Source organism: Haemaphysalis longicornis, unplaced genomic scaffold (genome assembly GCF_048455015.1).
Source record: "Haemaphysalis longicornis isolate Haplotype H1 unplaced genomic scaffold, Haemaphysalis longicornis Haplotype H1 scaffold_194, whole genome shotgun sequence".
NCBI classification, from domain to species: Eukaryota; Metazoa; Arthropoda; class Arachnida; order Ixodida; family Ixodidae; genus Haemaphysalis; species Haemaphysalis longicornis.
Genome location: NW_027526289.1, coordinates 54798 through 82449, shown reverse-complemented (window position 1 = coordinate 82449; position 27652 = coordinate 54798). Strand labels below are relative to the sequence as shown.

The window sequence follows — 27652 nt, the reverse complement described above, 5'->3', positions numbered from 1 at the left end:
ATTAAAAAAATTTTATTCAGTGGTTTGAAGCTTTTTTGGACTTTTCAATAGGTTCATGAAAAGAGGTCAACAATAGAAGCACAGCCGTGGCACGTGTAATTGGAGTTCGATATGATCCGAATGACGCTGTTGGGTCCACATTCGACATTCGGGTTTCTGATGACACCTGTAGAAAGCAACCCCAGGTATAGAAATTTTATATATTACGGTGCTCGTACACAGTCAAATAAGAGCAGAATCTGTGGCTTCGCGCAACACTTTAATTCGACCGCCAGCAAACCAAAAGAGGGGGGTTGAGGGGCGAAGATTGATTGATTGATTGATTGATTGATTGATTGATTGATTGATTGATTGATTGATTGATTGATTGATTGATTGATTGATTGATTGATTGATTGATTGATTGATTGTAGGGTTTAATGCGCCGACGCAACGCAGACGATGAGGCGGGCCGTAGTGGAGGACTCCGGATTAAGTTTGACCACCTGGGGATCTTTAAAGGGACACTGAAGTGATATGTAAACATTGCGGGATTACTTGCGCAAATTGTAGTCCGGAGTCCCCAGACCATGTTTCGACCACCCTGGGCGCGTTTACGCGATTTTATTTAGTAGAAAAATTAATTCGAAAATGCTGTCCTCCTCTCTTTACGCTCGCCCATTTTCTGCGGCGTTTTCGTGTGACGTCGAGAGGAGCCGAGCTCGCAATTGGCTGCGCTACTGCACGGCTCCCCTGCCTTCAGAAAGTCAGTCGGCCCACCGTTTCGTCCGCCGGCCGCCGACGGGTCGTCGCAATTCGTTCGCTCAGTTGAAACGAAGCCAGGACACGTTTGTGAATGGTAGAATCTGCCTTTCTTTACTTGGTTAGTTTGTACACTGTATCTAACTCCAAGTCAAGGTCGCTTCACACAAGCGCACATGCGACGCTTCGCTGACTGGTACGCCAGTAGGAAAATATAAGGCCTCTTGAAGGCGGGAGAAGAGTCAGCGAAGTCAATGTAGGTACTAAGGAAATAAAATCAACGGATATTTTTACTGTACAGCGTAAAACTAGGGTGCGGGAAGCACTTTTTTGCGCTGGGCGAACAAGCACAGCGGTCAGCAGCACGACTACGCATCTGCGAACGCTTTTCCGTCTACGAAATGCAATTGCTAGATGTGAGCTATTGTGGAAACTCGGGCGACGCTTACTGCACGAGCGCAATACAACAAATAGTCACCTAAGGTGCTTGAAATGCCAAAACTAAATAAAAGTGTAAACTGGTTGTACAATATATACCCTATATTACCAATACCAGCGGAGCCCGCTCCGTGGCCGAGTGGTTTTGGGCGCTAGATATGCCACCGCAAGTGTTTTGCAAGTCAGGAGTTCGAGTCCCCGTGGGTACATGCCTTTTTTTTTCTGTAAGTTAACGCTTTCGTTTTCCGCCGAAGTTTTCTATATTGACTTCACCTTTTTTTTTTGGCCGCAACGTTCATGGCTCCACGAACTAACTCACAAAGCGCGCGCAGGCTGGCACTGGCGCGCTAGCGAGTTCTCGTTGGCGTGCTGTTGCCATAAGCACCGACTGCTTGCAGGCAGTGGGCACAGGCCAGAATGAACAGACCCTTGGCCTGGTGCGAACACGCTTTTTACGATACAGGCATGAGGGAGGCAAGCTCCAAATATGGGGGAAAAGCGCATGACATTTGGGCGTCTGCGGGTACGCGGAGGGCGTTCATGCACTGCGTAGGTTTCGGCTAGTGAATGCTACGATTCCAATGCGTCCTAGGAGGCTTATCTTTATGCATTTTTACAACTCACAACATGGCAGAAGCGCCGTACGATGATTACTGAGTTATTGAGAATGCCCTTCCAACAACGCCAACGGTTGTGTTTTACAGAACCGAAACCGAAACCGAAACTTGTTTGGTTGCTCAACTTGGGCATCGTCCAATCACGGTGCCCGCTCCTCCTAACGTCACAGCTTTAGTTGGTGCGGCCGCCGCAAACCGCGCATGGTAGTTTTTCTTCTTTTGCGCTTTGTAAAATAATTACCGATTTGTCAATCGTAAAAACGATGAAAAGTGTGCTAATTTGAGCCAGTCTACGCAGTGCAAGCAAAAATGGGAGCTTGACAAATTCACTTCAGTGTCCCTTTAACGTGCGCCAAAATCTCGTGCACACGGGCGTTTTTGCCGCCTCCATCAGAAAAGCGGCTGCCGCGGCCGGGAATCGAACCCACATGCTAGTGCTGTCAGTAGCACAACGCCTTAGCTACTGAGCCACCACGGCGAGTGGGGGGGGAGGGGGGGGGGCATAGAGTTTCATACAAATAACTAGAGGGGAAACTGGCGCTAGTGTCAACGCGAACATGGCAGCGGCGCTTACGCTTCAATGGGAATGATGGGTAGTTTTGGAACCGGATTGCGTAGGATCAAAACGGGCTTATGGCTGCGCAAATTGTGTTTTTTGACAAAAAAGCTCTTACTGCCCGGTTTTCCGTTTACAAATTACATGGCGAACAAAAAAGTTAGTGACGAAAAACCGGTTTTGTACGAAATAAAACGGCGCGTTAAATAAAAAAACAGACGCGGAGTCGAGAAGGTTTGTGGAGCAGGTTTGCCATTTTCTGCCAACTACAGCAGGACGCGGACTTCTTTAAAAACTACTTGTAAAAGTTTCGGCGCTGGTGGTTTGTAATAGTAAGAGAATTTTTATGCTCATAAGAAAAAAGAAACCGATTACCTTTTGAGAAGTTATATAGTGACATACATCAAGCTGCGTTCCTATCAGCCGCCGGTGCTGCTGTTCTACGCAGTAGGAGCCGGCGTTCGCACGGAAGGTTTGGCTGTTCCAAGCGATTCGCAACCGTTGTCAGCTTCGACAATACATTGCTGTGCCGAATGAGAGCGCCGCAACTCCTAATTAGCAGACAACTTCGCCGCACAGAGCGTCGTCATTTGTGTTTTCGTGCTCGCTGTGCGGCAATGCATTGATAACCCACCCAATTCGCAACTATGGTTGTAAACATTCCACTCAGGGCGGCGTCAGTGCACGCGAGGCATGCAGTTCAAGCAGAAACGTATTTTTGATAGCTTCTTCCAACACACCGCATAGGCAAATGCGTTCATGCAAATCCAAAACGAAAACGAAACTGCCTGCAATCCATAGTAAGTTTCAGGAGCCATCAAGCGCCAATCCGAATCCACAATTACCCATCACGCCCATTGAGGCGTACGATCGCAGCGCCAGTTTCCCCTCTAGTTATATTGTAAGAAACTCTATGGGGGGGGGGGGGGCTGGCGAAGAGAACCTAACAAAGTTAGATGACCCCGAAGGCAAAATACAAAACCGGCTCAATAAAAAAAAACGGTTGGTCTCAATTACAAAATGCCCATTTTATGATAAACTACCAAGAAGTCAAAGTCTTTTTGTTGAGCGAGAGATAGTTAAACGCAAAGTTGTTGAGCGTGTCAAATGGCGCAATCGGATAGATGTAGCAGTTTTAACGCCAAGGACCCAGATTCGATTAGGATCACGGGAAATGGTCATTTCTTGATGCGCTTGATGTGCCTTCGGTTATCACCATCAACGTTTTGTATTATCATTTGTGTAACGTTGGCTTTCTTGCAGAGTGTTTTAATGCGGCATCGAACGCCACCCCTGAAGAATAGAAAGCGTCGCTTTAATAAATATATCAGTTATTAAAGAAAACATTTCAAACAGTGGTGACCTAAGCCACCGCCCAGAAAGATGAGTGGGAAATTATCATGAGTGGGTCCTTTAAGTTTCTTTCAGTGTTGGACCCTATTATGTCCCTCCTGCCGATATGATGTCATTATGGCCTGACGTTGGGCTGTATTTCGATATTTATTTCGTCTTTTGATAATACTACGTTTTTATTTGCTCCAGTTGAGCTTGGTGAGTTACCAGAGGCTATTTGAAAATGACGAACGCTGCATTTTGTCGTTATGGCCCCTTAACGTTTCTTAGCCCTAACGCTAAGACTAGCGGCGTTTCAAGCAGCGTATAACTCAGTGTACGTCAAGTGCAAATTCAGGTTGGCGAGTTTAGTTCTCCTGGCGTAACGTTAAACCGCGACCCTGAAGCCGGTCGTGCGTTAAACCGAACGTCAGGTCGGCTGAGAACACGCCGCTGTGCGCCCAATTTTACGCAACGCTCATTTTCCCGGTGTCGCGTTCGCGGCCACTCGAAGCATGACATTGCAGATCTTCCCATATCCATGTTTACGACCAATGGACACGCTCATTTTATTTATTTTTTGACGCATGGAATGTGGAACGTGTCTCAGCCAAGTTACATTTATAATCTTGGCAAACAAACTGCGCATAAAAATCAGGCTAAGGGAGAAGGTGACGAACACGGGCGCAGTCACAGTGACTCTTCGCCGCCCTCTTCAGTAGTGTGTGGGATGCGTGCGTGTGACAAGCATAGATCTAAGGAAGCAATGCGTTTTTTCTTAGTCCAAGTTTAAAGCTTTGTCTAAGTCCACAAGTCACGAAGAGGTTTTCTTCTGCGCGGTAAACCGTACATGAAAAGCCACAAAACGTATGTACTTAGCAAGGCTTCTTGGTGGGCAAGTTGTTACATTTTCGAATGAAGCAGCGTAAAGCACGGGACAGAGTGAAAATACGACGCTTGTGTACTCATTTCTTCCACTTTGTCCCGTGCTTCGCGCTCTTTCGGTTGAAGAATATGTACGTAGCTCCCTAGTCAAACTATACTACCTTACTATCCTCGAACTATCCTATCCTATTATCCTACCAGCAAAAAATTATAGCCGTCTGCTTAAGATGCCTGCTACAGATACTGTAGAGTATAGGTTCGGTATGCCAAGAACTTTCGAAAAAAAAACAGCATCCCCTTTTGGTTCTTTTGCTTCGATATGTGTTCATGCAAACACTCACATTCATGGGTACCCCAGCACTAGCTGAATAGAGCGGTACAAATAATACACATTCTGGTATACACCCCTCACACAGGGATAAACTTACATGCGGGGCGAAATCTTGCGCATGGACATTGCACGCATATCAGTCCCGTTGGCTTGTAGCCGCAAATTTCTTCTGTGGTGCAGTTTGGGCCCTTAAAAAGAATTAAGTGGTAGTAGTACAGAGCTTTATTTGTAGCTACAAAGGCTAGTTAGTTCGGGAGGTGGGGAGACTGGAGGTCGGGTCCTACCGATGACGAGAGTAGCTCTCTTAACTGAATTTCCCGGACTTAAGTGCGGTCAGAGCTGCCCAATACTCTCGCCGAATGCACTTCGCCAGTTAAAATGGGATGTAGTTTGAGCGGACATTACCCCCTGCAATGCACCTGGGTGTCTAGGACACCATAGGCATGGGCGAGGGGGACGAATATGAAGAGGGACACCCAAGGTGGACACTGTGGCTGCATGGAACATTGTTGGTCTAAACGAGACGCCATAGGAGTTCCTCAGCCTCAGAGAAGAGAGGTACGGCAGGGGAGAACCATGCGGTGGAAGAGCGGTAGTGGGATGTAATCTCTTGAACATAAAGGATCCGAACACAAGATGAGAGCCCCATGGGGAGGACCGAGGTCCGCACTGAATCCACCAGTGAACTTTCGAGTGGCCCGGTGCGCGATTTTGTTGCCCCCCACGCTTGTTTAGACTGCGGTCCAGATCAACTGAGAGCGACGTAAGAGCATTTTGTGGGACCATTTCGAGGGCTCGAGGGGATATGAATCCTATGGAGAAATTCCAAACAGCCGTTTCCGAATGCTACATACAAAAGAACGGGGATGACTTCAGAGTTTGTGCATGGGCTATAACCGCCTCTTCCGCTGCCGCCAGGAAGGTGGTCAGCAGAGTGAGAGTAGAAGGGGAAGTGTTGCTGCCGGGGATGGCCGAAACTGCGTAAGGCCCGTAAGGCCTACTTCAGTTTGCGTAGAGGCGGCTAGTTCGAAACAATAATGCTCGAGGTTAAATACTACTTTGAAATCAGTCCACACGCTTCTTCCTCACTCTTTTTGATAACATTTGCTGGTTATTATACATTATTATAGTATTTTAAGGATTTGATGGCCTAAGGCGTAAATTTCAATGGATATATGGCGCGAACAAGTTTTTGCTATCGTTGTGGTCATGCACACCTGTTGGGAAATAAAGAATAAGCAGGTTTATGTAGCATTCTGTAAACTACGTTCAATTGAGTTCATCTAAGTTCTATTTTCTTAAATGGTCCCAGCAGTGAGTATAACATCAGGGGTGGCTGAAGAAAAACCCGTTCGAGAAGGAGAATTGCTTCGAGGCCAGGGAATACATTTACTCGAAATAAAAGAAACAAATATCGTTTATCCACTGGTTTATCTCAATCCCTCAGATTGAATACAAACCTAGACATATCTTGCTTTCCCGCTAGCTTGACGTTGGTGTGAACCTGTTACAATCACGTGCATTTACGTTCAAGTGTCACGCGGCACGCTCTATAATAAATATTTTACGCTTGCAATGCACACTTTTGTGAATTTTCTGAAATGGGCACAGTGCCCCTCAAAACTTCTATTCCTGGCCAATCCCCGAAGTGGGGATGTGCAAGAAGAAAGGAACAAGATCGAGGACAAGTTTTGTCCTACACTCGCAACGTACGGATGTAGCACAGTTGGTAGGGCACTGGGCTGTGAATTGTACGGACCAGGGTTTAAACCCCATTAGATCGCACATGTGTGTTCATTTACTCTTTACAGCTTCCTACATTTTTTTCGCCGGTCAACTACAACGGAACGTTCTCGAAATCTGGGGCACTTAAGCCTTTTGACATGAAAACTTCGAAATTCTGAACACCTCACACAGTTTACTAGGTTCATTTTTAGTCAGCTAGAGTTATCAGCGGTCCCGTACTCATCTGCCACTCCGGAGAAGCCTGGTTCGATACATACGCGACACAAAAGTTCCCTAATTTCCTTTTTATCTCGATTGGTTGCATTGTTCATACGGGAACCGATGAAATACGTTACGTCATTGCAAGGATTTAGTTACTTGACTTTTATACTTTCCACAGCCCGTAATCTTGGGTGTCACGGACATTAAAATTTTGACCAAAATGGTTAACTAATGCATTCGAATTAAGCCACCACTGGTACTCATGAGATACGGAATGCATGCTGCTCTCGCTGCTTGTCTGCCACAAAAACCTCACTAAGAATTTCTTCAATGTATATTAGATAACCGATTACCAATGCATCCGGCAGGAAAATGTCTAAAGTCTGTCAGGCCGTTTAGTGATCCTTAGAACATTCCTAAATATCTTGCACAGATTGTTTTGCTTCAGCATTTTAATGAGACCGGACTCGGTTGAAGAAGTTAAATTTCCTGCAGATCATAAAAATTAGTATCGATCTCGCTATTATAACTGGTTATTCATAGAATCATGTGAACAATTTCACAGCACTTAGGAATCGATGAAGCTTCAGTCATAGACAGGCAAACTACAATTGCCCTGAGAGTTTTTGGTGGAGTGCCACAGTGCCACTATCAATAGGTTTACACTAATGAGCGATGTATTCTGGTGAGACCCCAATGGTCAAGGTCCATACAACTTTACTGTAATCAGTATCTTTCTTTCAAGCAAATCTGTACAACCCAATTTTTTATTTGCCTAAGCGGCAAGTGCCACAAAAAGAGCTTCAATTGAAAAACATGGGTTAGCAACGGAAGCGCGTGTTCAGTCATCGCAGATTCGTAGTTATTTACCTTATCTCCTCCACAGATGGCCGAAGCAACAACCGGTGGAATGCCTGAAAATGAGCATATGGCGGGTAAGCGGGAATGCAGTCGTTGACAAATATTTACCCAAATCCCGAAGACGCAGCCTATGAAACAGCGCTGGTATTAACGAGGGGAGGGTTTCCCAATTTCGATTGAGACCTCACCCCTCCGAATAGAATGAATACTTTATTCCCACCCGGCAGGCGCCTAGCCATCAGCGCCTGAAGCTCGTCTCATGCATGCACTACTCATGCACTACCCCAAAATACAGGAAAGCTTTGTTTTGTTTACTAGACAATGGTGGTTTCTGTTACAACAGTAACGTAACTCTCAAACAAGAGTTAAACGAGAAATATATCGTTTGAGCTTTGTTCTTACTGTTAGGCAAACAAGCCAATGACATTTTAATCATCGATGACGATCGTAGTGTAATACCTGGTCGTGGGTATGCTCCTGTCACCTCACCCAGGGGTTACCCCACCCTCAGCACGACAACCCCAAACTGATCCCAATTTTCCAACAAACCTTAAGATTCACACGAATCAAAACACAGCCTACCTCCTACAACCCTTCTCCATTTTAACGTCCGGCCCTCCTGCTCAACTAAATGTTTGTGTCTCGTCCTACTTTCCTTTAATGGGCCCCGGGGGAATGAATACGTAGCATTCGGTTGCGACAACTTTTTTCGCTTGGTAAGACCATCGTGTAGAGTTGAGGTGGCCGAGAATCAACTAACCACTAAGATGACCCGCTCAACATATAAGTATAAAGTGGAAATGATGCGCGCCAATATTCGAAGGAACCGTCATCACCGTCTGCTGCATTTTCCAGATTTACCGTCTATGAAACGGTAAACTTGCGAGTCATATGAAGGCGTGTTTTCTTTGTTTGTATTCTTTTGAAATAGCCGGCAAGAAAAGATGTGTATCTTTTTTAGGTCAGACATTTAAAGCCTTTAATGCTGCAGAGAAGCGAGCCCAGAGGAGCCAACAGATCAGCGACCTTGGTTTGGGAAGGAGGAAGACTGAAGGTAAGTGAAGGCACGTAATCGCACAAGAACGCGCAAGGACACTCAGTGTCACAGGAGCAATGCCACTAAAAGGCGCGGAAACGCACACACTACGCGCGAACGGAAATTTCTTTCAACGAAACTCCCATAGGTTATAATTGAAGCGGCAGTCAAGAATACAGGTCAGCAAGTCCAGTGTATACCGATGTAGCAGCGGAAGCCGAGTGCCATGGTCCGAGTACGTTGCTGAGTTTCAAACGTGTATAAGTACGCAGTCGCTAATATTTTAGAACGGGGATTACGCGCAAGCTTCCTTGGCATGCCTTGCTCGTACATTTCACATGGAGTTCTCCAGAAAAGTAGAAAACGCGTGAACTGGTCGGATTTTTTCTGTTTTGTTTCTAAGGTACGTACTTAGCGACCTTGAGGGCCTCGTTTTTCCTTGTTTTGCGTATAACGCCTCCTACCTCCAGCACCGCTTCGCGATTGCTTTTGCGTAACTTCCTGGGCGTGCGGTTTTCCTCGCTGTCTCAAAGCATCCTTCCACTCCGATGTTCGGTTCCCTCTCCCGTATCGACGGGAAACGACTTATTAAAGCGATTTTACACACGCCTTACGTACGCTTGCGCATGCATACTGATGAAGTTCTCGCATCTGCCGAATGCTCTCCAGTGCGTGCGCAAACCCCTGATGAGCTTCAACGCAAGTTAACAAAGATGGACGAAACATGAAGGGCGCCGCAGTAAGATGAAATCAGCCCAGAACTGATACAGGCATTCAGGTTGTGGAAACCCTGCTAACGTCAAGCACGTAGGTTAAACTTCGATCATATCGACCGTCGATGCAAACATACATTTCAATTTGCCTCATTCTACACCCGCGTGCACATAACCTAACATTCATTCTACCGTCACAACCTACCCGACCGGAACAATCTCCCTGCCGCCGCATTACATAGCACAACTTCTCTCTGTCGATTAATCGTGATGTAACATGAAACGTTCTTAGCTTAGCTGTGCATTATTTTGGGATCACGGAATGTCAAGTCTAAAAGGATGATGTCGCAAAACGACGTAAGCAGGATATGACAATAACGAAGCACTCTTCGTCGGCTCTTGATCGGCAGGATATGACAATAACAAGTAGAGATGGACAGGTGGAAAACATGACAACAAAGACAAGACGCCAGTGAGATCCAACCATATAAAATAGAGAGAATGTTTCACTTTCCACAGAAGTTTGCGGCAGCTGGGTAAACTTTTTTTTCTCAGGCTAACCTGTTTCCTTTTTTTTTCTTCGCCTGCTTATGTTTTTGTCACACTTAAGTTTTAGCTACTTTTTCTGTTCCTGTTTCGTTTCCGGGAATGTAGATTGCATAATATTGTCTGCACTGTCTGCATCGTACCATTTTCCGAACGCTGTTGGAGGCCAATTGAATCTGGCAATTAGGATAGACACCTCCTTTCCTACGTTTTTTTTTTTCTTTTTAAATTAAGATATTTCAACCAACTCGCCAGTTCAATTTGTTCCTAATTCTGGTAAACAGTACTTTGTAACTAATATAATTTAAAGTGCAATTTGTTTGTCCAAGTATGCTTTTAATTGTTCGGTTTAGTTGACTGAATGCTTTATAACCGTTGTAAATAATTTTGGGCAATCCCCCTTTTTAGGAATGTAGCTGGTGTGAAGGGAGCCACCACAGGACCCTGCTAATTACAATGTGGGGTTAGGTATTTTAATTGGTATTTTTATTTTTATGTCTTATTATCGATTGAGTGATTTATATCATATTAGTGAAGGCGTTATAAATTTGATCCGCTGTTTAATCACGCGTCGCCGATCACCTGTGTGGATATGTGGTACTTTCTCGTAAGGGCAACGGCACACCCCATTTTTCGCAAATAACATACATGCTAGATGTAGCAACGCGGGAATGGGAGTTCGCGTGTCAGAACAAAAACTTGGGATACTTACGGCAATAATAAATCAGTTATATAGTGAACAAAGCTATTGACTATTTCTAAAATTACCCGAATTGAAGTCAAGCCTATGAGAGTCTTTCTTTGCTATACGCCTTAAGCGATGAGAGGGGTAAATAAATTTTAAGTCATTATTTGCTATAAAGAGGGAACAAAACCACGAAGAAAAGCTCTATAAACCAAAGGTCCTTGTACTGCCTACTTCAATCAGGACTACCGCTAAATAATGCAATTTTATATTGAAAGACCACCTTCCCGGGAATCTTGCCTAAGTTTTATTCACACTTCGAAGCACCCCAAATACTTAAAAATTCAAGCATAAATTTTTTGTTTTTTCTTACGCTCTATGTATCTGATATCGCTCTGGAATTCTTTGGTATTTCGCAATCTAACATCTCTTTGGTGCTCGTACATAACGTAGTTCTGTTAAGAATACAAAAACGAACTTTTATAGGAGCTATAACTTACATTCAAAAGGCGACGCCGGGCAATCCTTCGGGCGGCATGTGAGGTTTTGTCGGCACTTTGGGAGCAAATACCAGCGAAGATACAAGGCCATCAGAGTGTTGGTACAATAGTGGTGTACACATCCAGATAAAATAGCTATTTTCTCACAGATGATAAATTCAGAAGCATTCAACGTACACAATATTAAACCCCCTTTTCATGAAACAAATCGTAGTTAACGTCAAATCGAGAAAATGAAACTCCGGCTTTTAATAAAATCAAGACAAGCGTATTGCCCTTGCTTGTCGGCTGAGTGTTATTGTTGTTGCGTATGACTTTGTGGGAATTACGTTCAGAGTGTAGCGTCTTGTATTTCAAAAAGAGTAAGAATGTACTGCCGCGTAAAAGTACCAAAACATCGGCAAGGTCTAAAGCAAGCCGGTTCGTTTGAATTATGTTTCAGCCCTCCGCGAGAGCATGCCCCATAGCTTACGTTGATTCCAATACCATTAGGTTCGTATGTTTTGTACCTACATTCTTTTTTTACATAAAACTGAATCAGCGCAACAGGGTTGCGTAACTTATATTCTTCTAAAGTCAAGTTGTTAGCGGGTGGCCTTACCGGCCAGCGACCGTGTGCACACCTCTTGCGTGTTGGACAGCATTCTAGGTGTTAAACAGTTTGTATGAGAACACATTAAACGATACCGGCATGAATAGATCCATCTGTTGGCTATGTAATTTAACTTATTTTAAGTTCAGAGAACTTTAGGCGTTCGCCTTGTTGTCGTAGATGGCTCGCTGGAACCAAGTAGAGCAACAAGGCGTTCCGTTGCTCTCGTGAACCGCTGGCGCTTGTCTTACATCTCCCCGTTAATTAGCGCAAAGAAATCCACAGGTACATTTTAGGCAGAATATGCATAATTAAACGGAAGCGCCCGCGTTCATTTAGTTAGGGACGCTCGTTGGTTTGGTTTTTACGATAGTAAACGAAAAAAAGCGGCCACGCACGAACAAAATGGCGCGTTCGAAATGACGCAGTGAGGCTCAACGGGCAAGAAGAAAATGTCGCGTTCGTAATGCCGTAGAAAGGCTCCAACCACGCAAGAAAAAAATGACGCGTTCGAAATGACTTAGAGATGCTCCAGCAGTGCATGAACAAAATTCGGCGTTAGAAATGACCCAAAACTGCTCCAGCATACCAAATTAAAGCAAGCACAAAAGGAACAGAACTCGCGCTGGCGCAGTTTCAGGCATGGGGCGCGCGAGCACTGCGATGGCCGGAAATTCGAATTGCATTCATGGGGTGGTAGCAGTGAGCGGATAACGGCTTTACAGCACATTATGGCGAATCACTGCTCTGCACTTCGGACAGCTTTCATATTGAGTGGAGCGGCTTTAATTTTTCTACACTGGCCAGCAATTCGCTTGTTTAGAGACAACTACATTCATTTCGGACTGACTAAAAATACAGATGTGCACCGCAAATACAACTGTAATGTAAACTAAGTTAGATCCAAGATGTTATCGCGAGTGAAGTACAGTTCAGAGTGGCCCGCAGTCAACGAGCTGCTGGTGAAGCCCCGTATTTCTACAAGAGGGTTCTCATCTTGAAGTCTGTGTGCACCACAAAAGTTGAAAATAAATGTTGCGACTTGGCGCGTCAACATGCGTCAGCACTCCCCCATTGCTGGCATCCAAAACACTTTTTGCGAGAAATTACGACTGAATAGATCGTTTATAGAAACATTAACTATGAACTGCACGTACACCTTGCTCGATTTCGATCTTCCCCGCAAACGCAGAAATACTTTCGCGCGTGCGAAATTTTCTGTAAATTGACGTAAGCTAGGGAACGACGAATGGTGCCTCAGAAATTAAAATGGCCATGAAGGCAAAATACAAGTTTCTTCAATTCAAAAGACTGCTATATAGAAATAATCATGACCGAAACTTGAAACAAATATTCCAGATAATAAACCAAACTTGCGCAGCAGTGCCTACTCCCTGCCACTTCCCCCATTTTTCGATGACATGACACAATCTTGTTTGCGCGGTTGGCAGCCACCGACCGCACACAGGAAGACAATCCCAGAACACAAGCCGAGAACCTTGACTGGATTATTGTAGTGAGGCCTCTAGTTCAATTTGACCGTTTATTAGGAACTAACGGACCATAGACACACTGATTGACGTCACTGTAGTTTATACTACATCACTTCAGCGCAAAGTTTGACATTTTTTCAATATTTCTCGAATTTTTTTCCTGTTAAAGGATCATCTTTTGTGGCTCAACTGGAGTGAGTGAGTTACCAAGGGCCAGTTCTGTCAAAATTAAACAAAGTTTATATTTTGTCTTCACGGTCGCTTAAACGTTGCATGATATATTTTCATGACAAAAGACTAAATATATTTTAATCCACACACCGTAATATTAAATAAAAAAAGTCTAGATGCCTCTTACCGAGCAGGAGTCTTCCATCACAGAAATGCCTGAAAACCGATCATACAAAAAGGAAACCGTGAATTTCAGCATGATTAGATGCAGTAATGCAGTTAGTTACATTATGATGCCAACACAGAAGTGGAGGGTCCATCTTTTTGGGTGTACGAAGCAGCGTAAGCAACCCCAACAAGAACAGTGCTTTTATTATCCTCGTATTCTACTACCGTACTTTTTTCTATTCTAATCTTAGCCTAAAACAGCCTCTTTCTCCTGTCCAATATCTTCTAACACAATTTCTATAGCGCTGCCGACTGCGCTCTGGCTCAGCGCTTCACGCAAAACTAGAATGCCGTCCGATGACATGCGAATAATTAACACTAGCCAGCACCGCCCGGACCGTCTGCCGTTATGGTGTAGGCGTACCTTAATAATGCCAAGGACAGTGGTTTGAGGGGGCTCTTTCCGCGATTATATTTGTCACCTGTAGTGTATTACAATTTCGATGCTTAGGTTAATTTGTGCTGTGTTAAATGATTTATTTGTGTTCGTTAGCTCATGTTATGTTAGGTTAAGTTAGTTAGGGGACCCTACTATACGTTAGGTAGAGCAACGTAGTGCCAGACGTGTTATGTTTTAACAAAACCCCGGGTTACGTCGATATAGATGAGTGCTTATAGCACCGTCGGACGGCACTCTAGACACATCTTTGTTCTAAGCAACATACTTGAAAAGCCCAATAATTGTGATCCATTAAGTTTACTCAAATTCCTCCTTTACCCACGGCTCCAGAGTTGTATTACAATTGCGCAGGAGGCAAATGCGTCAGATGGACCGATCTCGAAGAATCATATGCGAATACTGTAGCCCTACACTGTCTCATTCCTACATTCATATTTGTACGCAAAAGGCACGATGTGCAGTTAGTGAGAAGCTGTGTTGCAGTAGTTGATTCCACTCCCTCGTCATTTTTAGAATGATCTTCCGTAGCAGTCTGTCCGAAATCTGCCGTAGGCAGAACAGATAATGGGCAATCATGACACATCTTTCTGGCCATATTGCCTCTGCACACTACGTAGTATATGCAGTTTGAAAAGTTTTATTTTTTAACTCCCAGAGTAACAAAATTTTTAAATCAGTCAAATTATTACTAACTGCTGCATTGAAGCTATAAGTGACGTACCCAGTGGATATATCTCGTAAAGTTTCATAGGGCAATAACATTTTCGCACATCCAACGCTTTATATCGGTTTGACTGATTATCCTATACAATTGTCACATAACATCACTCGGCTAACAGTAACAATTGAAAAGTGATTAACAACTACTATTAATTTTTTACACTTAATAGCAACCCATGGCCCCCTATCACTTCGCGAAAGAAAAATAATTTGCATAAGAAAAAGGTGGTTGTTTTTAAACAGAGACTTGGATAAATTTCACACTGTTGCTTGGTTCCTTATCAGTGAAAGCGTCTACTTCTTTTGCTATGTTTCATTTTTTCTCCGTGTAACGCCGAGGAAAGATGCGCAGCTCAACCTTTCAGAGGGGCCTCCATGCTTACTACTATTACACATAGCGAACAATCCCTTCTGGAAAAAGTTGGCGTTAGAACTGAGAAATTTGCCCGAGGTGAGCACCATTGAAACCAACCAACATTACAAAATGTAAAACTAATAAACAGGCCTAATTCTTCGTAAGCACAGGCTGGCACTCCTTAGAAGTAGCGGGAAGCAGTGACTCGCCCCCAGCTGTGTTTTTCAAGCCACTCACTATGCTTGTTTCGATCTCGCGCAGGAGCGTTCGTTAAAAAGGCGCTGTAGGCTGCTCCCTCTACCCATCCAGCAGACATAAAACTTGTCAAGTAACCCTAAAGCAATTGAAAACAAAGGACAATGAATGTTGAAGAGTGAAGTACGCATCTAAAGCATCTATACCTTTCGACGTTTTATTTCTAATTTATCTCTTTTTCATCTTTAATAATCCTGAAAGAAACATCTTCCTGCATCTGAAATGTCTCCCTCCTGGACTGATTTTTTTCTGGGAGGCTGAAATTGTAAAGCCTTCATAAAATAAATGACATCATCGTATGACAAACACTGCCTCAGAATACATTCCGGATGGATAAAAAGAGGCAAAATTGCCGCCTAACCAACCGTTGTCGGGGCTGCATGGTTACGTCTCAGGCAGTTACGTTGCCGTTATGACATCTACATGTGAACTTGCATTCAAACTTCCGTTAACCGCAAATGAGAATCCTCGGAACTGATGTGTCATAGGAGGCTGTGTAAAATACCCGTAAACTCAAACCACATGTACACAAAAGACCGCAGCAATGTATACGCATGTGCGCTTAATATAAGTAAGCTCGGACTGAGTCTACAGCACTCAGTCCTTTAACGCGCCCATGCGCTGTGATTGAGCTTAGCTGTATGGAATAGGTTTTCGCTCAGATAGTCCTTCATCGGCTTACATTAGTACCTTGGACGGAAACCGTAAAGGCAATAACTCTACGAATCGCGTACCAACACATCACGCAAAAGGTGTTTATTGCACTTTCACCGCATAAACGCTTCTAGGTAGAAATGCCTCCTTGTGATCACGCCGCCATTGTTAATGTAAAATGACGGAGTCGCCTCGTGGAAACCCCGCGAATGCTCCCCATCCACTCTCCAGTTGGTCGCACACTTACTTTTCGTGTTGCTCCAAGCCTACAAAGGCCCCGCATGACCAGTAAATCAAAGCCACATAGCAACAATGTTGATCGGCTTATCCGGAGAGTATTAGTGTACGCTCTTGCATATTTAGCCACTCCCCCTGGACGTCGAAGTACGCGTTTACTGTACGCTGACCGCGACAAGGGGCAAAAATGCCCGTATCGAGATTGGGCGCACAGTTCGGTGAAGCCCAGGCAGCCAAACTTAAATCTGGAACCCTCGACTACGGCGCGCCGTATTGCCTAAGTGTTGCTTCGGCGTATTAAACCTTAAAAGTTGTGGACTCATTTGGTCAAACAAACAATTTTCGTGTTTTTGATACACAAACCCACTTCACAACGCGGCGCACTGAAGCACACCAAAACTGTATCTTGCCCCATTCTGTCTACCACAGCCCCGTACACAAACAGCTAACAAGAAACTCGTGCAGCTTTTGTGTGGACGCCCTTTCAAACGGAGTATTCAGTCGCAATGCCCGTAACGTTGTTGACTTCTCGTCGCGATGCGTGCGGTACTGTCTAGGTGCACAAGGGTTCATCTAAGCTCACAGTATTTTTTTCCTCCATCACAGTTGGCGATTGATGACAGGTTGTAATGGGGCACGCAGCGTTGTCCATTCGAGCAGTCCGCGTCCTGCAGGGAAGGATGGTGTCAAACTTTTTGCGGAATTTCATGAAGGAGTAACTCAAACAAATTAAAATTACCCGCAACAAAACCCTTAGTGTCGCTTACTATTAAAAGAACAAGACGTGTATTTAACAAAACCGGATTGGGGGCATTATTCAAGCATTTAAACTGTCTAGCATCGATTCACCGTCTTCTGATCGCGCAAACGTTTTCCCGTCCAGGTCACGCTGAGACGGTGGGTGTGACCAGTTCTGTACTTTCTGCAAAATGCGCTCTAAAAAATCATGATCCATTGGACTCTGAGAAAATGCATTACCAGCTTTAGATGCAAAGCAAATCATGCTAGGGGCTGTGTCCCTCCATCCCTTGTTGTCGTTGTTCGCCTTTAGCACGCTACTGCGCATGCGCGTCTCTTCAGCCCCGTCAAAGTTTGGGCTAACGTCAGGGCAGTCCAATATAAAAAGAAATAGTTAGGCGGCGCCCGGTTTCGACCCCACGACTCTCTAGCCGCAACGGGAGGTACGTGGCGCTCTTCCCACTGCGCTACAAACCGAGACGGGAGCATGTGCTACCAACGCGCCGGATGTCCTTCACTCATTCAACCTACGTCAAGAAGCTAATGATACAACGAAGGCACGCGAAGCTGAACGTCAAGGGAAACGACGAACAGAAAAATAATGGGAACTTCAGTCGACCCCATGGCTGCTTCGCATACTACTCAGGGTTCCCCTACGGGAAGATGGTGTAATTTTTTTTGTACACATCTTGCGGGTGGTAGTGGTTGGGTGCAAGACAGCAAATTTTAATAGCAGAGCTGTGGCACGTCGACCCTTTTCGTAAGTCGCCTGATTATCGTGTGTCACGCAGAGGTACAGGAGCAGGTTCCCAGACGTGCTGGTGGCCTTAAAGAAACCGGTTCCCAGACCCCCCCATAGAAGGCGCAGTGGTGATATCGCCGCACTGCCGATGGCTCTGGGTTCTTCTACCAGAGCGAACGTGACGAACAGGCCATCCACGACCCTTCAGAGACGGAATCAAGTGTCTCAGGGACAAAGCTGTGTCAGCGAAATTGGGCACTGTTCTGCACAAACGCGTCAAGGCGTCAGCTTAACAGTACACTCCAGTGAGCGTGGACTGTGGTCATTGTGCAGTGGCACCCTCCTGTGTGACACTCTTGCGTGAGTGTTTAACTGCGTTGTGCGATAACTGTGAACACTTGGAAGCGTACCCACTTATATGCGTTTGTCTTTAACTGCTTTGTTTTGTTTTATTTGGCCAGAGCACTCGCAGTGCCAACCTGTGGCAAACGGCATGACCAATCAATCATCATCATCAACAAAGAATCATTGGGGGGTTCCTCTCCTTCCCGCTTGAGGAGGGAGAGCAAGGGAGCCTTCCACCGCTGACGTTTAGATGCCGATTCATTAGCGCGAACGGTGCAATTTGCGAGCCGACGACGGTGCCGTTCCCGGTAGAGCGCCCCTTCATGTTCTGATCTTCACAAGTGAACCACAGGAGTATAACTTATACTTCTTTTGAGCATTGATAACGGACATCTCTATGACAGTCAGACACATATTTTCGGCACGGTCTTCGCCGGTGGTGTCTGCCGCCCGCCGCCGCCGATTAAAATCAAGTCTGAGTTCTCATCATCCCTCTGGGTAGGCACGCTGATCCCCAGTACGACGAAAGCAGAGTGGTCAATTTAATAAGGCAGAGTGCCTATTTGCCTGGTTTAGGCAAGCGCAGAGCCGGAAGTCAAAGCATGGACTTGAACAAACAAGGAAACACAAAAAAACGCACACACAGAAACGCCTCCAGGTTTGAACGTCTCCCCAATCATGTTTATAACGGCTTGCGACTTTGGCAGTGACCGCATGCTAGTAAAAAACACACACAGAGACACACACAATAAACTCAATGTTAAAATAAAGTGGTACTTCCTACCACCGCGTGTAGGCAGAACTACCTACCATATGTTCCATTTCTGCGTGGCTACACCCACTGACTGGCTACACCAAAATTCTCGCGCATTACAGGAAAACTCAGCATCGTCTCCCACCACCACACTGGCGCCTCTGCAGAAAGGACGCTACAACTTGGCGGCGGCTGCAAACGAATACCTACCCACATCCCACCCGCCTCCACGTCATCTTCCCCACCCAACACCCTTCCCTCTGTGCTCACTGTCCCCAGCCAGGCACCCTCTACCATATACTATGCTGCCGTAACAGTTATTGTAGTGGACGCGAACACTATATTGAAAACAAAATCAGAGATGCAATTTAATGCCTTATAACATAAACACTGGTTTGTTTACTATCAAAACCTGTGCTGGTTTATAATATTCATATGCTTTTAATACCCTCGATATTTATTCACACATCTATTCACTACATAGGTGATGTGTGAGGCGCTTAAACTTCGGAAAATCGCAACAGGGTCCAGGAAGACAACAAAACAGGACCTTGCGCTCCGTCCTGTCTTGTTGTGTTCTTAGTCCCTATTACTACAGTCCCAAGTTTAACCGAATCACACATCAGTGATGCAGCAGCAACTAGCCACCCCTTCTACTGATGCCCTCTTTACCTACTTCAGTTTTATACACTTACCTTCGAGCAGAGCAGAGGTCCGCTTTGGCCTAAAGACCCATGGTTGTAGGCTGGATGTAAAACACGAGAAAACGTCTTAATGAACACCAGAAATAGTAGGCAAATTTGCTACTATTGTTCACGTTGATTTACAGTGCAACTGCATCTCCACAACGCAAAACTTGTAGAGATTTTTGTACCAGCCCAGAAACACTTAGGAAACCATTTTTCACAGAGCAACATGAGGCCGCGCTCAAAAATCCAAACGTTCCCCTCTTGCATCTCCCTATATAATGAAGTGAAACAGCTAGTGTAAAGATGGAATTTTTATGGCTCTTGTTCGGGCTTTTCCTACCCCTTAATGTTTCCGGAGAAGCAGCTTTCGGTTTCGTAGCAACAATTGACACTTATATTTCAAATTCTTTGGTGAAGCCCGGTACCTTTCTGTCTAATTTTTTGTGTGTGTTTCTATCTCCGCAGCACGGTGTAAGAATATTCTTACACCGTGGTTCGCAGCAATGCCTGCATGAATATTTGCTTTGTCATAGCCAGTCTTTGGAAGGCTTAAAACGATTCAGTAAATTTAATTTTGTTCGTTTCTGTCCGTTAGTTTTCCTGTTATTTTCTTTTTCTCACATGTCCTTGATTCAAATTTGGAAACGTCCCACGCGATGACGTTGCAACATACTCCTCAGGATGGTTGTCTGGACCACGGAGAAACACGTAGAATATCTTTAAAAGACTCATTCCGGGTCGACGTCTGCCCCAAACCCGACAACTATATTCTCGAATTCTGCTCGGTTTATGGTCTTCGCAATCCCACTCCTTTCCAATCTTGCACCCCACGCTGCGCCATCTGTGGCCTTACCACAAGACAGGCGACAAAACATGCAAGCAGCAGTATCGCACCCCATACCTTCTGCAGTGACGCCGCTGGGATCAAGAACGTTCTACCAACACAGCCCCGGACGATCCTTTCACGGCAAGGATAGGGATACCCGTGGCATTCTGCAGCCCACGGAACCGTTCCACCTCCTCCTCGCGTCTCACGGGCCCCACCGCATCCCAAGGAACTCAGCGCCGCTCCCGCTCCAAACGACGATCAACAACCAAGTGGGGCCTCGGACCGCTCGAAGGCTCTCCGACGCCTAAGCCTACTGGACGCCAACGCAGCCCCACTACAGAACGGCGGCAAAGCCTGTCTAAGCCTCGCCATCTCAGCGCCTCTTCCGCTCGCCAGCAGAGCCGGTCCGGTCGACGCCAGTTCACGTCTCCGGCATCAGGCACTACAAGCTCCGGTGCGCCTCCTTAGTTATCAAGCTCCTTAGTGCCCCTCCTTAGTTATCAAGATATCCTGACTCACTACGAGGACACTAGACGCGCCACGCCCGCACGTCTCACTCACTCGACACCAAGCGACCGTATTACGGGTAATTCAGACGAACACCCTCCCTTCCCCAGCACTCTATAGCAGAATGTACCCAACCTTATACAGCCCGCTCTGTCCTTGCTGCGGAAACTGCGACAACATGCAGCACATGCTATGTCAGTGGCCCACTATGCAGGCCAACAACTTTATTTGCGACGAATCAGGCTGGGAGGCCGCGCTGCTCAGCCCCAACAAAGACATCCAGACGGCTCTTGTGGCTCTGGCGGTCCGTGCGGGTCCTCCGGTGCTTCAGCGAGACACGATACCGCATTCACTTCATTCATAAACGGCCCGGCCACAGACGCCGCCGTCGGGTCCAAGCTGGACTTGGCTGTTGACAGCCTGAGAAATTATCGGGCCACTAAATAAAATCCCCCCCTCTCTCTCTCTCCCGTCGGCAACATTTGCCGCTTCAAATAACCAACATTGTGAAGGGATAATTCCATTTTAATGAAAACTTTGTTTACGTAGTAAACCCTTTCCTATGGAAAGCCTAGTTCAAGTGGAATGCGTCAAAAAGGTGACGGTGTCCACCACGACAGAAACGGCGATCAATTTGACAGAAGAATAAAATCAAGCCCCTCCATTCCAAATGAAAATCGATTCCCATTCAGGTGTCTCTTGAACTACCGGGCTTACTACTCTGCACAGTGGGCCACTGTCCCTTCTGGCAATACTGGGCCCTCTCTCTGAACAAGATTACTTCGAAATCGCCAGCTGTTGCAGGATTTTGTGTACTTACAACCAGACTATTTGGCTACCACCAACAAAAAATCCTACGGCAGAGCTTGAATCTTCAGGTGCGACAATGCGATATAGCGTTTATTTTAAATATGGTGGTGGTATTTGTGGTAGTTGTTTTTGTTGTGAGTGATCAGCCGAGGTTAGCCTGGCTGGATATTCCGGCAATTCACCCGCCCGAGCTCATCCTTATTTTAGGGTCCTTTCACCAGGGTGTGCCAGTTCTGTCTCCCGTAGAAAGTTTAGTAGGAAGCGCCACACATCTCTACGAAGACGATGTGGTCAAGAAAGTTGTGTGGAGAACGAGGTCGCGGGTTCGATTCCCGACCGCGGCGGCCGCTTTTCTGATGGAGGCGAAAAGCAAAAACTCCCGTGTGTACGAGATTTCGGCGCACGTTAAAGATCCCCAGGTGGTCAAAATTAATCCGGAGCCCTCCACTGCGGCGCGCCTCATCGCCTGCGTTGCGTCGGCGCGTTAAACCCCACAATCAATCAAGAAAGTTGTGTGGGACTGGAAACTTTTGAATTCCTGAGAGCATTGCGGTCCGTTCGACATCATGCTCGTAGGAACACATTGCATAGTGGTGTGCCTTCCCTATCACTGCACGTGACGAACATAGAGGCGATCGCACGAAGCTCGCCTTGAATAGCCATGTTGTCGTGTTCGCTGAGCCCGTTTGGATGCGGTACGGTAGAGTGGCCCCCGATCTCGTAAGTCCCGTTGCGATGCAAGGCTGATGATAGGGAGCTCCCAATGACTGTAATTCGACTACTGCTCGCCTGAAGTCGTTCCAGTGATCGCCGGAGACTTTAACATTCGGTGAAATGACAGCGCACTTCGTGCCCCCTGATCAGCGGTCTCATTGCCCTTGACGCCAACATGGGATGCGATCCATTGAAACCGAATATTAAAACGCTTCCTGATGACTTCTTGCATCAGCCGTAACGAACGCTGACAGACCGTTTTCGTTGGGACCCCCGTGGGGACTCCCGTTGTAGATGTACAACTTCCTGTGCTTCCTTGGATTAAGTTTGCTCAAAACAGCCGTGATGGCAATGTACTCGGATTCTGTGGAGGACACTACATGATCCAGGCGTGCCGCCCAGGCAACCTGGGCATCAGGAATGACCTACGTCGCTGCACTATCCCAACTGTGCGGATTGAGTGAGCCGTACGCAACATGTGAAGGGGGTTTGCGTAAGGGTTTTCTAGGTGTTCAAACACCAAAAATCTGGCTGCTTCCTCTGGCGTCGGGTTTCTCTTGACTCTCAAGTGAGGAACCTATAGCTGACACTGAAGGCTCCAATATCACCATGGCGGCATTAAGGTGTGAATTTTCCCCGGCCACTGATGACACAGTATACTCAGAGTGTTAGGAGCAGTGTGCGCAGGAGAGGCCGTCCAGCACTGGTTTATTCTAGACGCATTATCTGCGTCAGTAACCTCTGCGACACTATTAAGCGGAGTCTAGCAGGCTGTATCTCCCGTATGGCCTTCTCGTTCGACGCTCCCTGAGGAACTCTAATTTCTGTCCTCAGCCCTTTCCTGCGAAACGTTTGGTGGCGCTCATACTGGGATTCTGAACGGGAGGTCAGAGGCAACTGGTATAGAATATGACTGAAAATCAGTGCTGAGTGCAGCCTAATCATGGACGCCCAGTGATTCCCCCCTTAGCTCCAGCCATCCTCCTCAAAATGTTCACATGGGGAAGCAGAGCCGTAATATTCATTTCCACCGCCCGTAACCGATAGAATATGCTCTGTAAGGTGACACCAAGGAACCGCACACGAGTAGCTTGAAGAATAGACAGGCTGCCCAACAGACAGGTAAAAGGAGGTAACAGGACTTCTCTGCCGAGAGCATCAGTCCGACCGATGACCGGTATTTCTGAATGGTGTGAAAACTATGTTGAGCCAGCACTACCAGACGCTTATGCCGATATCCGGACAACCCGATGTAAGAAACGTCAGCGTACACAGACACATTAGCTCGTTGTCGAACGTATTCTAGTGCCTCAGGTAGCCCACCCGTGGCCACATTGAAAATAACAGGGAACAGAACACTACCATGGGTACCCCACGTTATACGCTGCTTTTTTCCCTTAGCGCACTCCCCCACGGTACTTGCCTGTACATGTCAGTGAGAAAGCCGTGAACGAAGCGAAGGAGGTTTCATTGCATGCAGCCTGTCTACTATCGCTGGTCTCAGGACGCAAGCAGAAGCCTTCGAAACGTCGAAAAACAGAGCTATATCGAGAGTCCATGCACTTGGGTGTGTTCCACATGGCTGATAAAGTCCAGAACGCCATCCTGAGCGCTTACGCGTCACCGAAAACCAGTTATCCAGGATTTTAGTTGTTTGTAATCAGGTCCTGGTTGTCAGGACCTGGTGGTAGTCAGAAGCTTCTGCACATTGTCTACGTAAGGTACTTAACGCGCTCCGGAATTCGCGGAGCGTGCATGGGTCATCTAACGCTGAGGAAGACAAAGAGGGTAACGGCGAAAGGCGAAGAGAGTCCCCCATACATGGTCGAAGTGTATGCATCCGCTAATTCCCCAGCCAACTGGGAGATTGTCGCATTCTTCCGTATTGCAATGCAGCAAATGACCTTACAGGACGTGACTTTCCATACAACAAATTCACGATGCTCCAAATTCGAGGCACTGATTTAAATACGCTTAATGAAGAGCAAAGCGCAGCCCATCGGGAATGCCTTAATATGATCGTATAGCGCCACATAGCGGAGTTTACTCTCTTGAAGGTGGTCTTCACTGTTGTATAATTCTGTCTTTGGTTAAGCTGCCGGTCGGATCTTCGCTTACGACCGAAGAGGTTCTTCAACTTCAAATCTAGTGCTGGAAAGTGGAATAGCAGCCGACATATTGTTGTTGCCTTCCCTTTACTCTCTGACATATCCTTGAACAGGTCGTCTCATAGGACACTCAGCTCTTCTGTATACCGGTCTCAATTGACAACACGGGCAATTTTCACTTCGCTATGGTGAAAGCCAGCAGCAATAATGAAGATAGGAAAGGGGTCGCCGCCCATACGGTGGGGCACTGGACAACACTGCATCTGTGTATCACTGGTATGGAGAGGGGTATCAACAGTGCTTGCCATCGCAGGCGATCGGAAAAATGTAGAAGCCCCATCACTCGCCTATTCGCCACACACAGGTTCAAACAGTCAATGACGTCGACAAGATGTTTTCCCTTGCATCCGTATTTTCTGCCGTCCTACAAACAGTGATGGGCATTAAAATCCCCAGTAATGATCCTAGGGGCGGGTGAGCGATTCCACAGCTGTTCCAAGAGAATTATGTAGTCGATTTTTCTTCCTGGGGACACATAAACTGATGCAAAGTTAAGCCTGTGCTTTCCCATTTGAATTCTCGCAGCAACCACTTCCGCTACGTCCGATCAAAGATCCCTAACCGGCAAAGATACATGAGTGACTTCGACCCGGTGTACAGTGCGACACTGCCACGCGGAAATGTTTGGAGACTCGGGTTTTTATGACCAACCTTGCCAGGTATTAATCTTCTACCCTGTAAGCCAGTTTCTGACAAAGCCATGATAGGCATCAGGGTGTCCGTAACAAATACATCAATTTCGGCCAGATGAAATGCTATACCAGCACAGTTTTACTAAAGATTAGGGGCACTTTTCTTCGTAGTTTATCTTCAGCTACGGCTTAAGGACGCCATATTGTTGTAGCAGGAACGAAACCAACGATCCTACAATGAATGTCTATAGGCCGAGTGCTGTCTCAAGGTTGATTTTGGTCGTGCCGGGGCATGGACGCAAGATACGACCGCCAGGCTGCGAAAAGGGAGCGTGTATATTCAACTATGTCTGAGGTTTTTGCCTCTTCCTGTGTATTATGGCGCTCTTTCAAGGCTTCAGAGTACTGAGTTCTTCTACGCTGCCTTGTTTCTACATTCTGAGGTAGCCCTTTGGCAGATACAGACTCACTGGGCGGAACTAGTGGCGTCGGTAATCCTGAGCATGTTGAATCTCGTCCACGGTACCTTGCATTTGCAGGTTCTAAAGGTGGTAACTTGGGGAATTTTTCATCCGGCGGCTTCGCAGCTTCTGGAGGGAGTTCCAGCTCAGAAATGAACGCTTTCTGTCGATGTAATGCACTCACTCTAAACGGGGATCCACTATACCTTGCCGCATGGTCACAACCACAATTTTAACACGAAACCTTTTCTTTGAAGTTTACAAAATCTTGTGTACCTCCACCACGCTTGCAGCACTCTTCACCTCTGCAGAATTGGACAATGTCACCGTAGCGCTGGCACTTAAAGCTGCGCGAGGGGGACTCCGTATATTCGGCAACTTCGTGCCTCGTGAAGGCGAGGTTGATCTACGGACTTTCGGAGTTCGGACTCAGCACAATCGCGTTGGTCAGGAAACTTTCCACTTATCGGGAAAAGAATGGTCTCGACGCACGACGCGCCTCACAATGCACAATGCGCCTGCGGCCTTAGGTAGGTTAGGAGCTCTTCTTCCGTGGGCTACTTGAGGACGCCTCTAAAAGCGCACGTGGTCTGCTCGAAAGAGTGCGGTAGCCGGGCACATACAGCAACACCACCAAAACGGTCGCATCACAAAACGGCGTTCGCTTCTTCTTCAAAGGTCACGTCAAGTAGTAAGGCGTCTTCAGCGGTGAACCGACTGTGGTTGCGTGCTTTGCCCAGCAAAGCTAGCAGCAGAGAAAAGGTCAATTAAGCTTTCACGCCTCAGGCGCAGTGGCTAGGACGTTGCGGCCTTCCGCCCAATATCGGGCGTTCGATCCCAGCCGTAGAACCTGTTTTTTAGATGGTGGCGAGAAGCAAAAACGCCCGTGTGTCGCGCTTTCGGCGCAAGTCAAAGATCCACGGTGGTCAAAATTAACCGGCGCCTTCCCCAACGGTACTCCTCACAGTCCAAACCCCCTTCGGCGTGCTTATACCCCCCGAAGTTGACGAAGAAATAAGCAAGGCATGATCACCTTTTACGTCAATTAAGGCGGTCATAATTTCAGCACTAACAACCAAAAAAGTGATGCTGTCTCTTTGGGCTATTGTTGCTTTTTTTCCTTGTCCACTCGGTTTGCGGCGGTAGTATGAACATGCTTAGATAATTTTCAACATGAGCAACTTCATTTCAATGAAAATATATCTCACCTAAGGGGATGATTATTGCCAGTCCGAATGTCCAAAAAAGAGCCATCTCTAGGCGACAAGAATTACCGTCTTTGTGTCACGTCGCTTTTGCGAGAAGTTCTATAAGTACTACCTGCGCATTTGCGCCATTTCCTATTACTTGCAACAGGAAGCGAAGCCGTTCCATTTATAAAACAGTAGCATCCGCTCGAAAGAGGAAAGAACTGCACGAAAACATTTATCCGAACTGTGCACGTGCCATAAAATGAATACTGGGACAAAAATATCCTTCATTCTAAAAGCGAAGTAGAAAAAGCGGCCTGAAAATATGTTTAGGCACAGGAATAGAACGGCTCACTGCGAAAAAGCGATCCGGGTGGCGTTTTCGCAAGCAGGGTCTTCAGTCGTTTGGTATTTTTGTACCAAATGATGGCGCACGTGTACTGACAAGTTTTTGGAAACCCGGAAGTTACTTTGTATTAAGGATAGCAAGTGTATTTCAGTATGTTGCTGCAATTACCGGAGCCAGCAGAAATTAGCAGGTAGCGGAAGATTTCACGAATGTGAAGACGTCTTGCTAGTACACATATACGCTAGCAACGTTTTGCCTTTAATTTACTGAATCATTAAGTATGTTTGAAAGAAGTGCAGTAGTCACCTATTATTCTGAAACACAAGTGCGAATGGTGAAAAATTTTGCGAAACTTGTGTAAGGCAGGGACCACCTTCAGCCTGTTTATATAGGACGCATAAACAATCACACACGCAACTGTAAACTGCGCC

General features: G+C 46.3%; 1 protein-coding gene across 1 annotated transcript; it reads right to left on the bottom strand.

Annotated features, from left to right (window-relative positions):
- LOC144166876 (uncharacterized) lies at positions 1-27043 on the bottom strand. The gene is made up of 8 exons (XM_077696332.1): positions 26891-27043; positions 19568-19617; positions 16877-16961; positions 13632-13660; positions 11189-11243; positions 7718-7761; positions 4998-5088; positions 1-166 (listed from the first exon to the last, which is right to left on the bottom strand). Exons 1-8 carry the CDS (start codon positions 26934-26936, stop codon positions 54-56), a joined length of 513 nt encoding a protein of 170 aa, XP_077552458.1. The 5' UTR covers positions 26937-27043; the 3' UTR covers positions 1-53.
- Between the last annotated feature and the right edge of the window lie 609 nt (positions 27044-27652).

Bases quoted from the DNA above. Each gene is read 5' to 3' on its own strand.
- LOC144166876 (XM_077696332.1), bottom strand. From the start codon at position 26,936: ATGGCTCTTTTTTGGACATTCGGACTGGCAATAATCATCCCCTTAG. The intron at 19,618-26,890 runs GTGAGATATATT...TTTTACATCCAG, and splicing joins GGCAATAATCATCCCCTTAG to CCTACAACCATGGGTCTTTA. The intron at 11,244-13,631 runs GTAAGAGGCATC...TTGCTCCCAAAG, and splicing joins TGATGGAAGACTCCTGCTCG to TGCCGACAAAACCTCACATG.